This window comes from Hippopotamus amphibius, chromosome 2, assembly GCF_030028045.1.
Source record: "Hippopotamus amphibius kiboko isolate mHipAmp2 chromosome 2, mHipAmp2.hap2, whole genome shotgun sequence".
NCBI classification, from domain to species: Eukaryota; Metazoa; Chordata; class Mammalia; order Artiodactyla; family Hippopotamidae; genus Hippopotamus; species Hippopotamus amphibius.
Window position 1 is genome coordinate 12,496,095 of NC_080187.1, and position 16,869 is coordinate 12,512,963.

Genomic DNA, 16,869 nt, shown 5'->3' on the forward strand with positions numbered 1-16,869 from the left:
CTATATGGTCTTAAAAATGGACAAATATCTTCAAAATACAATTTACCAAAACAGATACAGGATGAAAAGGAAAATAGGAATAATTCTTTATTAGTTATGTATTATCACATAACAAAGTACCCTCAGATACAGTGGCTTAGCACAGTAACATTATTTCAGCGTTTCTGTAGGTCCGGAATCTGCATGTGACTTAGAGTCCTCCGCTCTGGGTCTCTCACAACCTAGGTGCTGCAGTCCAGGTGTTAGCCGGCTCCGTAGTCATGTCATGGCTCCGCTTCCAAGCTCACTCCCCTTATTATTGGCAGGATTCAGTTCCTCCTGAACTGTTGAAATGAGGGCCTCAGGTTTTCATTGGCTGAACGTTGCCCTCAGTTTTCTGCCACTTGAGCCTCTCTGTAGGGCAGCACACAACCAGTATGGTAGCTTGGCTCATCCAAGCAGCAAGCAGGAAGAGCCTGGGACCAAGCAGGGGGTGGGGGCCAGGTTGCAGCATGCCTGCACAAGAGAGGGACAGAGAGAGACAGTGTGCTGTAAAGAAGTGACAATCTTTTATAGCCTAATCTTGGAAACAGCATCCCATCAGTTTTGTCACTTAGAAGCAAGTCACTAGGTCCAGACCTCACTCAGGGACTGACATAGCTCCCAGAGACCCCTGCCTCCTGGTATTCATGTCCTGGCGTAATCCTCTCACCTGAGTGGGACTGGACCTAGTGACTTCTTTATCCCCCATCAGGAGATAAAACCCATAGAGGAGATGTTTGATACAAAAGAATTACTAAAATTTAGTAGATGTGCGACTATTAAGATTAAAGGAAATTCCATATGGTACTCTATGGCTTAGAGAGAGTAGCTAAGGAAAGACAAACTTGGAAAAGGGCCTCTTACCAAGACTGGGGTGCACACCTCATTGGAAAAGGTGAAGTTCAGCCCACTGGGCAGCAGAGAAGTTTGCTGGTTTGTCCAGGCTGGGACTGGTTGCTGGCAAGCAGAAAGCAAGTCTCTGGACCACAGGCAAGCTGCACAGGAGCCTGCGGAGGGAACTGGCACCAGTGCAGACAGGAAGCCTTTGGCTGCCAGTGCAGGCAGGAAGCCTTCAGGGCACTGATTTCCGTGTGGAGAGGGCCACAGGAAAATTATTGCTAGACCAGACGGAGGTTGCAAGATCAAGAAACCACCTGTGCTGGGCCCGTGGCTGGGGAAGAACTCCACTGGATGCCCTTACAGCCATACCACTGACCACAGCCCTTCCTCCTCCAGTGCCCTCTACTGAGGAAGCTTATCATTGTGCTTACTGCAAAGGAGAGGTGCTTAAAGGAATTCTGTCCATTATTTCCAAGGAAGAAGCATGAATTGAGAGCTGAGAGACATTATTTATTGGCACAGGAACCATTTTAGAAGCTGCCTGCCATAGCCTTGCATCTACTAAACAAGTGAAATTCATTATGAAAGGCTTCCCAGCCTCCCAACCTCAATGGTTTCACAGGTGAATTCTATTAAACATTTAAGGATGAAATAACATCAGTTTCACAGAAGTTCTTTCAGAAAACGGAGGAGGGAACTTTCTAACTCGGTTTTATTAGACCAATAAAACCCTGCCATCAAAACCTGACAATAGGGACTTCCCTGGTGGCTCAGTGGTTAAGAATCCACCTGCAAATCCATGTGCCGCAACTACTGAGCCCACGCACCGCAACTACTGAAGCCCACATGCCTAGATCCCATGCTCCGCAACAAGAGAATCCACTGCAATGACAGGCCTTGCTCGCCACAACTAGAGAAAGCCTGTGCCCAGCAATGAAGACCCAACACAGCCAAAAATAAATACATTAAAAAAAACCTGACAATAACTTTACAAAAAAATTACAGTTCAATATCCCTGGTGAACATAGATGCAAAAATCCTTAAAATGTTAACAAATCCAGATATATATATATATAAATTATAATACATCATGTCTAAATAGGATTAATCTCAGGAATGTAAGGTTGGTTTAACACTTGAAAATCAATCAGTGTAATCCACAATATTAAACAGAATACAGGTTATATCTGTTATTAGAAGCTCTCAAAATTTAACGAAACTCCATTCTGATTGGCTTATGGAGAATAAAAATGTATACGTAAATAAGAGAAACTGAAAAATTTCCCAAAAAAATGCTTGTTACATTTTAAGTGTGTGGGCTATTTAAAGAAAAATATGGTTACTAAGAATATTGTTACTAAAGCTATGCAAGCAAAGAGGTTTTCTGATTTTCTCAGATGCTTTAATCATAACCTTAAAAAGAAATTTAATTGCTTCTTAAAAACAATCCAACATCTAAAGAAAATTTCAGTTTACAAAATTAAAGCCTACACTAAAGATACCACTTTTAAAACTTAAAAAAGTATTATATAAGGAAGTAGCCCTTGCTGGTTGTATATTCATTAATACAAAAAGAAAAAGTTGTTTAATTTCTAATAAGAAAAGACATATTCGATTGCCACAAACTGGCCCCACACTGACAGAGAGAGGGAGGAAGGAAAAGAGGGAGGGAGGAAAAGAGAAAGACTGGTTATTTCTAACAGTCCTCATACTGGTTGATGTCATCCAAAACCATCTTTAGATCTTTTTTTTTTTTTTTTTTGGCACACGGGCTTAGTTGCTCCGTGGCATGTGGGATCTTCCTGGAGCAGGGATCGAACCTGTGTCCCCTGCATTGGCAGGCGGATTCTTAACCACTGCGCCACCTAGGAAGCCCCATCTTTAGATCTTTAATACTTTTATAACAACACTCTAAGTGATGGACAAACTTGTTCTAAATTTACAAAAATACTGGTGGAAAAATTTTTATCTGGGAAACAGTGGAGGACCAAATCTTATTTTATCTCTAATTATTATAATCGAGAAAAACTGGACTATAAGGGTAGAGCAAGCCTCAGAACCCAGCCTTGAGGCATTTAAGTATTTCTATATAAATTTCATTTAGTTACTTCAAAACTTTAAATATGATCAATAATAGTTTGCAAATCTTCTGGTTGGATCAAGATTTTCCCTTGATAAAAGGCAAATGCTTTAACAGCTTATGGATTTTGTTTTTCCCACTAGGGAGTACCTTCAATACTCTCTATGGATAAACAAATAAAAACCCTTACGTTACAGGTAAAAAACTTCAAAAACTGTAAGTTACACATGGTACTCTCATGAAAAGGAAACTTGACTATCCACATCATCCCCAAATACTGGTAAGATAAATTGAGTCGTCCTGATGAATACTGTTAACTAACTCGTACAGTCATATTTCTAACAGATGCAAACTACATTCCCAGCAAGGATACCACTGGATAATCCCTCTATAATACACAACTAGGAGAATGAATCTATTAAAAGAGACCAATGAAAATCAATCTTAAAACTGTAAATCTACATTTAGACATTTATTAGTTTTCTCTTCCTCTTTCTCTTTTTACCTTTTGGTTATTGCTGTTTTCCTGTACTCTCAACTCTTTACCGTTTCTGGCTTTTAATTATGTTATCTAACTTCAAAATCCTCTAAAATATTATCAGTTCCTAAATATGTCTCCATATTTAACTGGCCTTCAGTCCCCCTAAAGAGAGCTTCTGCGGTAGGTAATTCATAGGATGGGCCCCTCAGCCTCTTGGAATGGTATTCATGTTCTTGTGTAATTCCTTCCCCTTGAGTGTGGGCTGGACTCACTGGCTCACTTCTAATGAAAACAATACAACTGAAGTGATAGGGTGTAACTTTTAAGGTTAGGTTATAAAAGACTGGTTTCCATCTTGGTCTTGGATTCTCTCTTTCTCTCTGTGTCTATCTTTCTGTTTCATAGATAACAAGAGCATTTAGGAAGCCTATGGGGTAACCCAGGTGGTAAAGCACAGAGGTTTCCAGCAACCATGGAAGTCAGCTTCAAAGTGGATCTCTGTTGCCTTAACTCCCCAGTTGAGAATTCAGATAAGACCTCAGTCCCAGCCAACCACTTGACTGCAATATTATAAGAGATCTTGAGCCAGAGGCACCTAGCTAAGCCATGACCAGAGTCCTGACCCACATAAACTGTGAGGTAATGAATATTGTTTTAAGTCTCAATTTTGGGGTAATGTGTTATACAGCAATAAATAACTAAGGTACTCATTCACATTTCTTGGAACCTTAAAGAAACCCAAGGGATATTTTTAAAAAAGGAATAAAATATAGGATTTATAATACAAACTATGGCCCAATTATTTTCTTATCCACTTATATAGGAACTGCTGCATGATTTTAAAACTCAGACCAATTAAATTCAGGCAATAATTAATACTTACTGGCATGTCCCCAGGACTACACTTCTCATAGGCGGAAGTGGCCTTCTCATGCTTACAACATCAGAATGTGACCTGTATTTTGAATGTGTTTCTCTGGAAAACCCTAATACAGTGGGAAATTGAATTTTTTTTTCTTAAATCTTTCAGAGGGGTTTCTGAAAAATAGATTCCACTCTGATAAAAAGAGAGAGAGATGTATGAAGACAATTTCCTAGCCCACCTCATTGTTTCTTTAATATTGCTGGATAAGGATGTGATGATCACTGTTAATGTGATCCTCACCAGCACATGGAGGATGATGGAGTAGCAAGATGGGGACATGCTGCATCTTTGATGATTATTAAGTCAGGAAAGCACTCCAGGATCATTGTTCTGCAGAATGTTTATCATGTAAGAGAGTATTAAACACCAATAGTTTGTCTCTTTTACTTGGTTAGTCTGTCTTTTTTTTTTTTATTATTATATTTTTGGGGGTACACCAAGTTCAATCATCTGTTTTTATACACATATCCCCGTATTCCCTCCCTTCCTTGACTCCCCCCCCTCGAGTCCCCCCCACCCTCCCCGCCCCAGTCCTCTAAGGCATCTTCCATCCTCGAGTTGGACTCCCTTTGTTATACAACAACTTCCCGGAAATTGAATTTTGAGAAGGAAAATGGCACAGTTGGCTCAGTCAAGTAGAGGTGCTTACAATATACAGAGACAACCTGTTCTGTGTACTTCAGTTTTCTGGAGAATCTATAAATAGCTAACATTGTTTTCATTGAAGCCTTGAGCCAGCCAGCTCCAGGGCAGACTGCCTAGACTAACCACTTTGCAAAATGCTAGCTTGTCAGTTTCCCTCTAGAAAAGCAGGAAAGACTCACCATGGTTTCCAGACAACCCACATTTCCCCCCTCTTTTCTAAATCCATTTTTTTAGACCCTTGTTGACAATCACCTATTGATTCTCTCCATATGAGCAAATTTGTTTGCATATAATTAACTGCCTCCATGTTATTCTTTGACAGGAGTATGTATAGAATGAGTATACACAAAGAAGGTGTCAGAAGGTTCAACCTGGCGCATTCCGTTATTTAGAGGTCAGAGACAGAGCAGTTAATGAGGTTATCAATGAAGTTGGAGAAACCAGGAGAAGGTATCCTTCTGAAAACCCAGAGAAGAAAGGGTTTCCAGAAGGAGGAGTGATTAACTCTCAAATGCTGCTGAGTGGTTCAATTAAAGCAGAACTGAGACTTTACCGGGGACGTGGCAACTTGGAAGTCCCTGGTTACCTTCACAGGTGTGGTTTCAGTGGACTGGTGGGAACAAAAGCCTAACTGAAGTAGGATGAGGGAATAGAACAGATCTATTGGATCTGGCTGTAAAGGAGATCAGAGAAATGAGATGTGGCTGGAGAGGCATGGTGAGGGAGGAAAGTGAGGGTTAACTCTAAAAAAATTTTCACTTTTGGAACATAACAGATAATAATTTCAGATGATTAAAAAGTACATATAAAACATTATATATAAAATGTTTCCCTCTCACTCTTGATTTGGTTGCTTCTATTTTTCATGTGAACTAAGAATCACAATCAAAAGGTAAGCCAGGAGGGGAAGGGAGTGTTGAACATTTGAGAAAAGAGATGTGAACTGCTTCCCTTAGAGAGTCCAGGAGTAGCCTGCCCAGGGCAACTAGGACTGTTGAGGAGCACTGACGGCCCTCTTGAGGATTGCAGCCTTAAATTTAAAGTGAATTTTGAAGGAAAAGGAACCACCAATGCATGAAGAAGACCCCTGCTTCAGGGAGACGTGAGTAAAAACAAAAAAAGCAAAGCATTCACCTAGTATAGATTTAACAAAAATTAGGGGGACTCTCCTACGCAGAGGCACTGTCGCTGGGTGCTGGCTTGTCACCTAACAGTAGACCACAGCATATTCAAGTTGGCTGTTCACACAAGCCTGATTACGGTAAGATTATTCACCATGCAAAGAAAAAATACAAAAAGTTGCCACAGGATCTCTTTATATGAACTGTTCTTAAATTTGGGGATGGGAGTTCTGACTCTTTTGGTAGCCTGAACAAACAGCTTCTTGGAAAAATGTACGCATATACAAATTTGCAGACAATTGCAGGTGGTGTAGAACCACAAATTAAGAATCTCTTTCTCAAACTTTAGGGAAATAAAACGTACCTATTTTAAAGCGTGTATTGTTTTAGTATATTTTGAATGATTCAATTTACACAAAGCTTTCTATGTGTACTGGACACCTCAATAAGGGCTCAGAATTTGAAATCATTTTAGGTTTCCAAAAAGTTTCAAAAATAGTATAGGGTTCCCCTATGTTCTTCACCCAGAATCCCGTAAAGGTAACATCTTACAAAACCGTAGTACAATTACCAAAACTATTGATATAATACTATTATTACTTGATACATATCATTCAAATTTCGTCAGTTGTCCCATTCACGTCCTTTTTCTGTTCCAGGATCCAATCCATTTTCACTTTGCGTTTAGTTGTAATGGACTTGGCTCCCCCCCCGACCCCAACTCCTTCTTTTTTTTAATCCAAAAGGGCTGTGTGTTCTCGGTTAAATGAATGTCCGAGTCTGTCTCCTGTCTTAGACGTGATGTGATTAAGAATCAATAAAAAAAAATACATGTGGAATTTCCCGGAAACTTCAAAGGTAACGATTGCTCTTATTGCTCAAAGCTGGGCATATCTAGCGTGGCCTTTCGTTCAAATTAAAACAAAACACCCAGCAAATAGAAGCGTATTATTATTGTCGAGATGTTTGTCCCCAAGTAGGACCCGTAGCTTCTCCCTCGGCCGCCGGGACACGCTTCCTCTAATTGGGCAGCGTGTGTCCGCGCTGACGCAGGAAGGCCGCCTCATTGGCCCGTGCAGTCGGGGCTCAGGCGGCTTCTCTCTTAGTGCTCAAGGCGCCGACCCACTTCTCTTTCTCCAACCGAACGCTCCCTTCCGAAGTGCCAGCCTGAAGGGATCCGAACTGAGCTGGGCCGGGTAACTGCACTGAGGTCAGCCGGGAAGAAGCGGCGGGCATGGGGCACCAGCGGGAGGTGGTGGAATACGGGTGGTGGGCGAGCCTCGACCGCAGCGGTCTCCGCGACCTCCCCGCCCCGTCTCCTCCGCTGGCCCAGCCTCCCTCGGGCTCCACCCGACGTTCCGCGCTTCTCCGCCGCCATTCCGCTGGCCCCGCCCTCCACCCGCAAAGGTCCCGCCTCCTTCGCGAACCCTCCCGCTGACCCCGCCCTCGACTCCTCCCCCGAGAGGCCACGCCTCCTCCGCCAGAAGGCCCCGCCCTCGACTACATCCCGTCAAAGGCCCCGCCTCCTCCGCCCCGCCAGCCTCCCGCTGGTCCCGCCCTCGACTCCTCCCCCGGAAGGCCCCGCCTCCTCCACGAGGCCTTCCGCGGGCCCTGCCCTCGCCGCCTCCTCCTCAGCGGCCCCGCCCTCACCGAGCACGCAGCTCTCCCACCTCCCACCTGGTACCGCCTTGTCCCCTCTGCCTCTTTAAGTTAGGTTTAGTCCCCCTATTTCTCTCCACTACCCCCCACCCCCACCCCCAGCGCCCGCCCCGGCCTTGTATCGGCATCTTTTTCTCAACCCTGCCGCTTTGGAACCCCTCTCCTCATCTGACTGCCCGCGTCCCTGGATTCCCCCACCGATGCAGACTGTCTCTGTATGAGTTTAGCAGATTGCGCAGAGGCCTCGTGCTGGGCACTGGAGGTCTCTGTTTTCAAGATGCACCGCCGCCCCGTGGGAGAGTCACTTTGTAATGGAGTCTGACAGGCTCGGGGATGCCTTTAATCAAAGACGCACCATAGTATGGGGAGGCTTAAAGGAAGGGGTGCTGGAGTTACAACCCCTCCTTGTGGGATCCACAAGCAGACCTGGGAGGGACTACGCTGTACCTTTCTCCCAAAATGTCCCAGGCTGCTTCTGATGCAGAAGCTTGGCTCTAATCATTGTCCTTTAAACACTGGGGAATTATTAAAATCTTGTCATGGGCCCTTCTTTTAACCAAAGTTAGTAGGGCTTCACAGCCCACCCATCCTAATCCTCACTGTGCTGACTGGGGGGTGGAAGGCAAGAGACAGATGAATGATTGGCTTAGCCAAACAGTGACCCAGAAAGTGTGTGTAGATAAGACCTTTAGTCAGTCAGTAGATTCCTCCAGGCCACCACCCTACCTCAGTGTATACTATTCAGGAGACAGTGACTCGCTCTGTCTCTTAGAGTCTGAGCCCAGCTCCACCATTTGCTGTAAAGGTTGGCAGAGAAGTTGTATCTGAGCCTCAGTCTTACCGTCTACAGAAAGAGCATGATAAGCCCTGTCACGCTGGGTCATGGTATGGATTTGCTGAGATCCTGCTTAGGAAAACAGTCACTTTTAGGGTCCTGTAAATAGTACGATCTGAGCACAGGTGAGCCCCAACTCTTCAGATTCACGTCTGTCTGATTCATGCCAGCAAAGAGCCCGCTGTGTCACCCTCTCCCAAGTGCCATGACCACCCTGGATGATAAGTTGCTGGGGGAGAAGCTGCAGTACTACTACAGCAGCAGCGAGGATGAGGACAGCGACCACGAGGACAAGGACAGAGGCCGGGGTGCTCTGGCTGGCAGTGCCATGCCTGCAGATGCTGAGTTGGCAGGCGAAGGCATCTCAGTTAACACAGGTACTGGAAATCCCTGCGCTCTGGGAGCGGGTTTAAAAAGTGTCTATTAAATATGTATTGGAAGTCTCATGATCACTTCTCTCTAATTCCAGCCCCGCTTCTAGAGATAACCCAGTGTTACCGTTTCACTTTGTGTGCTTCTAGCCATTTCTCTGCGCAGTGTGAATATGTGTGAATAGCAATGTTCTGATGATTCACACAGACTAGCCTGTGTTTGAATCCAGCTTTTCAAATTAATGGTGTTTGACATCACATAAATCTTGGCTATGAGTGTATTGGTAGTATACATTCCTGAAAATGGCGTATTTACACTTTTACAGTGTATTATTTCCAAATTGGTGTCAGTTGAGTTGACACTGGTTTATAGTTTAAGCAGGAGTGTGGTATATCCCCATGTATGTGACCTACTATGTTATCAAACTTTTTGGTCTTTGCCATCCTGATGGTTGGCAAATGGCAACTCACTGTGGTTTTATTTTCTATCTTTTTAGGAGTGATGTTGAGCCTCTTTTCATAATTTTGAGGGATATTTTCATATCCTTTGCTCATTTTTGAAATTGGATAGTCTTTTTCTTCTCAGAGAGCTATATACTCAAGGAAATTAATCTGTGGTATGAGTTGCAAATATTTCTATCAGTTTGTTGTCTGACTCTTGGCTTTTGTTCTTTTCTTGGCAGAAAGTTTTTTTTATTGTTATGTGCTCAAAAGCATTATTTTATAGTTTCTTAGTTTTGTTTCTTATGTAAAAGGCCTTTCTTCACTCCAGGATTATTAAAAGACACTCCCATGCCTTTTTTTTTTTTTTTTAAGTATTTTTATGATCTTTTTTTTAAACACTTAACTATTGATTTATCTGGAATTCATTTTGGGGCAAGGTATGTGGTAGGACTCCAGCTTAATTTTTTTCGGCTGGCTACCCAGCTGTTTCAGCATCATTTATCGAGTAAAACCATCTTTGTTGTTGTTTTTTTTTTTTTTTTTTATTTTTTTTGGGGGGTACACCAGGTTCAATCAACTGTTTTTATACACATATCCCCATATTCCCTCCCTTCCTTGACGCCCCCACCTCGAGTCCCCCCCACCCTCCCTGCCCCATCTTTGTTGTTTTGAAATGTCTTATCATGTACTGAATTTCTGCTGTTATTTGCATCGTTAGCCATACTTCATAGTCTCCTCCACTGATTTGTCTCTTGCTGTGCTGTATCACACTGTTGTTAATTATTGTGTTATACTATGTTTCAGTATCTGGTAGGTCTGGTCCCCACATGATACTCTTTTATGTTATTATTTTCTTAACTTTTGCTTTCTTATTTTTCCAAAGCAAGTCTAGGAGTGTGCACACGTGTATAATCATGTATCTTCATCAGAAATGCGTTAATATATAGATTAATTTAGGGATAATTGATACCCTTGTGATGTTGCGTCTTCCTGGTCAGGAATATGGCGTTACTTTTCCACTCAGCTCTTTCCTAGTGTTTCTTGGCAGTATTTTAAAGTTTTCTTCATACAGATGTTTATGTTTTTTTCTGTGCTAACAAGTGACCTCCCAGTCTCAGTGGCTCGTGACAGCAAAGGTTTACTTCTCCATCATGTTACTTGCTGCCCGTGGGGTCAGCAGCAGCCCTGCTTCTGCTTCATATGTCCTGACATCCAGGAACTAGGCTGAAGGAGCAGCTTCTGTCTGGGACATGCCGTTCTCACGACGAAGTGTAGAGAGCAAGAGAGGATGTGGGAAACATGTAGTGGCTCGTTAGGTGTTTGCTCAGAATCCACTGGCCACAGCAAGTCGCATGGCCAGGCCCCACACCAGTGGGCTCGGGCTACATGTTCCCATCTCACAGGCGGTATTACAGGTCACGTGGTAAGGGGCAGGGCTGTATAGCATGGGGGCAGGCAGATGTGGGGGTAGCTTGACCAACAGAACAACCTGCCACAGTCTTGTTATAAAAAGACAGATAATACGGAAGTGTAGAAAGAAAAAAGTACAAGTTTGCTCTCACCAGTCCCCTTAGATCTCACTACCTAGAGACAGTCACTGTTAACACTTTACTTATGGACATACAAATGTACATGCACATGTATAAATATCTGTAAATATTTATACATGGACATACAGTTCTTCTTCTAAAATTGAAGGATCATACCATGATATCGTTCTGCATTTTGCTTTTTTTTTTTTTTTTTAACCTCGCATGTTTGGGCATTTTTCATGGCAGGGAACATATAGCTACCTCATTCTTTCTAAGAGTTGCTTTATTTTCCTTTGAGTAGATGAATCTGAATTTATTTCACGCATCTCCTAACGCTGGGCCTTAGTGTGGCCCTTTAATTATTGCAAACCGGGCTGCCAGGGACCACACTGCCCTGTGTGAGCATCCCTGTGCTCTCGATGGAGCCTGCTTTAGACAGATGTGCACTGGCCCCTGATCCCTTGCTCATCCTTGGTCCACCCCCACCTCAGGTCCAAAAGGCGTGATCAATGACTGGCGCCGCTTCAAACAGCTGGAGACAGAGCAGCGGGAGGAACAGTGCCAGGAGATGGAGAGGCTGATCAAGAGGCTGTCCATGAGCTGCAGGTCCCACTTGGACGAGGAGGAGGAGCAGCGGAAGCAGAAGGACCTCCAGGAGAAGATCAGTGGGAAGGTAATCAGAGGCACCCAGGCCTTTCTCAGAAGCTACCCTGGCTGCTGGGGTTCGTGATTGATGAGGAGGAGGTGGTTTGATTTGGCCTCCAAGAAGCTGTGCAGTGCAGGGGAAGGTACAGTCACGTCACACCTGGGTTTGCATCTCAGCTCTGCCACTCGTGACTGTCTCTTCCTCTCTGACTCTGGTTTGTCGTTGGTTAAATGAGGTCAGCCTCGCTACGTCCCAGGGCTGTGGGTACAGTGCCCATCACAGGCTGGTTGAAAGTGCTCAGGAAATGTGAGTTTCCTATCCTTTTAAACTTCTGAGGTTGGGAGATATCGTCCCCATTTTACAGATGGTGAAACCAAAGCTGCGAGGCAGGGCCGTGAAACTAAGAAATGCTAATAGGAACTAGGATTCTAACCCAGATTTTCCTGTTCTTTCCATGATATTGCTGTTTCACCTGAAGCCTATGCGTGAGAATCTATTCTAGTGAAGCAATGCAGTAGAAGCAGGCAGGCGCTGTGGAAGATATTTGGAACTAGGTCCCTAACTCTTTCTTACCTTCCTAGTATCAAAAGGACCCTTTATTCCCCTCCATGCCCTCTGACCACGGATGGATGTCTAGAAGTGCCTGAGATCATTTGGCTGTGGCCCAAGGCAGCTCTGGGCTGGAAATAACCATGGGGTCAGGAAGCAGATAAGAGGATTAAGCGCGGAGTTTGCCTTGACCAGGAGGAGGATTTCAGGGCATTAGCCTCAAGCAAAGACCCTAACAGGTCAGAAAGAGCCACTTTCTGGTGGGAGAGCTGCGAGAGGGGAAAAAGAACGGTGCTGGCTGTGGTGCAGTAACAACACGTTGTCCTCATCTGGTATGGCCCCGCCAGCCGCCACTGTCTCATCTGTGCCAGGGTAGGCGGAGCTGGGCTTCATCGCAGGAGGAGAGATGTCTTGCTGCACCAGGGCAGGAGACGGGAAACGATTTCGTGACATAAGCTGGCTTCAGGACCACGTGCCCACTGCTCTCTGCACTTCCTTCCTCGTACTGTGGTGGAGACCAGGCGAAGCAACACAGCACCTGATCCCATGGGGCAGTCCTCCGGGTTGTCGCAGTAGGACAGAACTGGAAACTGCTTGAATGCCAGAAGCAGGGGAGTGGTTAAGCAAAATAGGGCACATTATGTATAATTTTATAAACAATATTTGGAAGCATGAGGAATAATTTGTGATATAATAGTGCTACGTGGCAAAAGCAGGCTATAGCTTAATTGGTACACTCACAGCTGCTGTTATAAAAGCAGCAATGGTTTTAGCATGTGACTGGTAATAAAAAGAATAAATTTTTAGACTGTGTGTGACTGTATGTTTTCGTCGGGGGCGGGGAGAGTGGTGCAGGGCAGGGATTATGAGTGTTAAAGTTCCTTAATGTCCTTTTGTCTTTCCAAAACAAAACAAAACAGTGGATAAAATAATTAATCCATTGTCAGGACTGACAAAAAGGCAAAAAAAGCTCACGAAGTGATGCTGCCTATCTGGATATGAGAGGTGATATGACACAGTAGGTGAAAGCCTGGGTTTTTAAAAATATCTAGTTTGAATCCTGGTCTTATATTTGCTACCTATGTGAACTTGTATAGATAATCTCAAATCTTAGAACCTCATTTGTAAACGGTGGGGGAGGGAAACAAAAGTCCTTTCCGGATGGAGTTATCAGAAGATTTCAGTGAGGTGTAAGGCAGCTAGAGTATCAGCATGGCGCCTCATACGTCTGTGTAACCCGTGTCCCTGTTGGGTTTATGTTTCTTATGCTCACTTGCCGGTCCTCCCGCAGATGACCCTGAAGGACTTTGCCATGGTGAACGAGGACCAAGACGATGAGGAGTTCCTGCAGCAGTACCGGAAGCAGAGGATGGAAGAGATGCGGCAGCAGCTCCACCAGGGGCCCCAGTTCAAGCAGGTTTTTGATATCCCCAGTGGAGAAGGGTTTCTGGACATGATCGACAAAGAGCAGAAGAGCACCCTCATCGTGGTCCACATTTACGAGGACGGCATCCCGGGCACCGACGCCATGAATGGGTGCATGGTCTGCCTGGCTGCCGAGTACCCGGCCGTCAAGTTCTGCCGGGTGAAGAGCTCGGTGATCGGGGCCAGCAGTCGCTTCACCAGGAATGCCCTTCCCACCCTGCTCATCTACAAGGGGGGTGAGCTGATTGGCAACTTTGTCCGCGTCACTGACCAGCTGGGGGAAGATTTCTTTGCGGTGGACCTCGAGGCCTTCCTCCAGGAGTTTGGATTGCTCCCAGAAAAGGAAATCTTGTTGCTAACCTCTGTGCGTAACTCGGCCACCTGCCACAGCGAGGACAGCGATTTGGAAATAGATTGAACGGCTTGGCTGGTGGCACAGATTTCTCATTGTTTGGGCTGGAGGACACACGTCCGCGTGTTGATTTTCGGTCTTTTCTGTGTCTTCTGGCTTTTCTGCTGTTCTTTGTAGTCCCTTTTATGATATATCAAGTCAATAAGTTCTTCGATCAGATCAGAATGCTGAATCACCTTGTGGCTAGCCATAGAGTGACTTCACATTGCATAAACAGGAAGCCAGGCTTTTGAACTGTTTACTTCAGATTCTCTAGCGTGACATCTCTATTATTGTTTCCAGTCAATATTTACATAGCATCCTAAAAACAGCATCCTGGAAATTGTCTTCAGATGATCTCAGAGGTCTCTGCCAGGTCCGGGAGTATGATTCTATAGTTAGTGTGTTATTTGCAACATAAATAATACATTTCCTTCATCAAATGATTGTAAATTATATTTACTTATAATCAGACTCACAGTCTTAGAAGGCAGTTAAATTTTTTTTCCTCTGGACCGTATTCTCTCCCAGGGTCTTGTTTAAAGGTTCTGGACCATGTGTGTTTGCCCCATCAAGAGGGGTGGCCTTTGCTGCCATAGTCAATGTCCTGCTCAAGCATTATTATTATTATTATTATTTTTTACATGGCTAGTTGTGACTTTATGTAGCGATTCATTTCAAATATTCATTAATCCACGCAGTAAGGTAATTCCTTTAAAGCGTTATTAAGTCTCCAATAGGAGGAACGATTGAAATGGACTACCCTCTTGGTGCTGGAAGACCAGCTCGGCTTGAAAGTTAGAGCTGGGATGGAGCTGGGAAGCCTTTTTAAAGGAAGATCTTTCAGTTAAGATACACCTGCTCATCTCTTTCTGTTTCTGTTTTATTCAGCAAGGTAATTATTTGGTTTCATGTAGCTTTTGTTAAAACTTTTTCTTCCTTTGCCTATTGGAAAAGTTAATATTCAATAGAATACAGATAATACAGAAGCAAAAATAAGAAAATTAGAATAGTGTCTAATCCAACCATCTACGGTAAAACACTATTTTGGGATATTTCCTTCCAAGGTGTTTTCTTTGTGTACACAGACATTTTGTTTGCTTGTTGTTAAAACAATGGGATCATTTTGAACATACTGTTTTATAGTATGGTCAGCTCACACATCAAACATTTTTCCGTGTTATTAAATACTATTAAAACGTTTTAAAATGGCTGTTTATTCTGTTGTATAAATGTGCTATACTTTGTTTGGCAGTTGTCTCTTAAAAAGGAAAAGACTTTATTACAGAAGTGATATTCATTGTAGAAAACGCAACAAAAATTGTTAAGCTAAAAAATTTAAAAGGCTTATAATTCCACCAACCAAAAATAATCCCTGTTAATCATTTTTACAGGTATCATTCTGGTCTTCTTTCTGTGTGTTTATAATAATGATTGTCTCTTGAGTTTTTTCCTCATGTTTTTTACTTTAAATTATGTACATTGTAGGGACAGGGAAAATGTAATCTGTAATTAAATATTAGCTTTAAATTCAATTTTGCTTTTCCTGGGTATTTAGGAATTGACTAACTGTAGAAGGGTCTTGACAGTATCTCTTGTAGTTAATCAACAAAATGAAAGTGCATGGTTTTTTCAGTTAAAAAAACTTGTAGAAAGTGTGTGGAAAGTATAGAAAATTATTAGAAGCAGAGACAACTGTTGTCAATGTTCTTGTTTATTTCCTTCCAGTGTTTTCAATATTTTTAATAATAACATTGAGAGCTTATTGAATTTAGTTCTGTTTTGTTTAATATATCATAAGTGCTTTGACATGTTATAAAAGTTCTAAATAAATAATTTTTAATGGCCTCGTAATATTCCATCACTTAGATATGCCTTACTTTATTTAACCAGACCCTTAATATTGGATGTTTAAATTCCTAACTTTTTGCTAAAACACTTTGTATTTTGGGCTATATTTTGGATCATTCTCTTAGTATAGATTTCTAGAAGAGCAATTACTGGGTACTGGACAGAAACATTTTAAAAGCCATCTTCTGGTTCTCATTGGAGATGAAAGTATATTAATGTCATGCTCTCCCAGAACCTTGACTTTGCTTTTCAAGAACAGAAATTCTAAGATAAAGTGAACAGACATGGGATGGGGAAATCTCGGAGTGTTAAATCTCCAACTCAGGTGTAGTGCAAATAGCATGGGTTTCGGAGTCAGATCAAATCCTGTCTGTGTCTCACTGGTAGTGGATCTTCCAGTGAGGCACCCAGCCTTCCTGAAACTCAGTTTCCTGGCCTTGGCAATGGAAACAACAATACTTCATGGGTTGTTCACTGGTTCTCCATGTGCGGTCTCAGAACAGCAGTATCAGCTTCACTGGGGAACTTGTTAGAAATGCAAATTCTCAGGCTTCACCCTGGATCTATTGCATCGGAAATTCTGGGAGTGGCTCAGCACACTTTTCATAAGCCCTCCCTGTGATTCCGAGGCTGGTTCAAGTGTGAGGATCACCAACCTGTGGATTGAGGTGAGTGACAGCAGCTGTCACAAAACAAGGGCTCACTGCTGTTGGTTTCCTGTTTTATTTGATTAAGGGAAGGGAGGAGTTAAAACAGGAGAGCATTCAGATCACTTCTCTTCCTCTTTATGTGATCCTCCTTTTTTGGTAATGGACTTGGGGGAAGGAAGGAGAAACTAATATTTGTCTATTACAAACTGTCTCAGTGGTTTTCCAGATTTCACTTTCCTCTGGAATGAAAGTTCCATGAAGGTATGGACTTTATTTTCCTCTATGTGTACAGTACAGCTGGGAATATTCACCTGTTCACTCTGGGAACAGGCTGACATTTACAGCTTTGTGGGCAAGATACTGAACCCTGCCATACCTCAGCTTCCTCATCCAAGAAGTAGGG

At 43.3% G+C, this 16,869-nt stretch overlaps 1 protein-coding gene across 2 annotated transcripts; it reads left to right on the forward strand.

Annotated features, from left to right (window-relative positions):
• Positions 1–7,125: 7,125 nt before the first annotated feature.
• PDCL (phosducin like) lies at positions 7,126–15,810 on the forward strand. 2 transcript variants are annotated; one of them, XM_057723893.1, is made up of 4 exons: positions 7,126–7,323; positions 8,778–8,984; positions 11,446–11,627; positions 13,441–15,810. In XM_057723893.1, the coding sequence occupies exons 2-4, from the start codon at positions 8,813–8,815 to the stop codon at positions 13,990–13,992; spliced, it is 906 nt and encodes a 301-aa protein (XP_057579876.1). In that variant the 5' UTR covers positions 7,126–7,323; positions 8,778–8,812; the 3' UTR covers positions 13,993–15,810. The 2 variants fall into 2 exon arrangements, with proteins under 2 accessions (XP_057579876.1, XP_057579877.1); XM_057723894.1 differs by having other exon boundaries at positions 8,809–8,984.
• Positions 15,811–16,869: the final 1,059 nt, after the last annotated feature.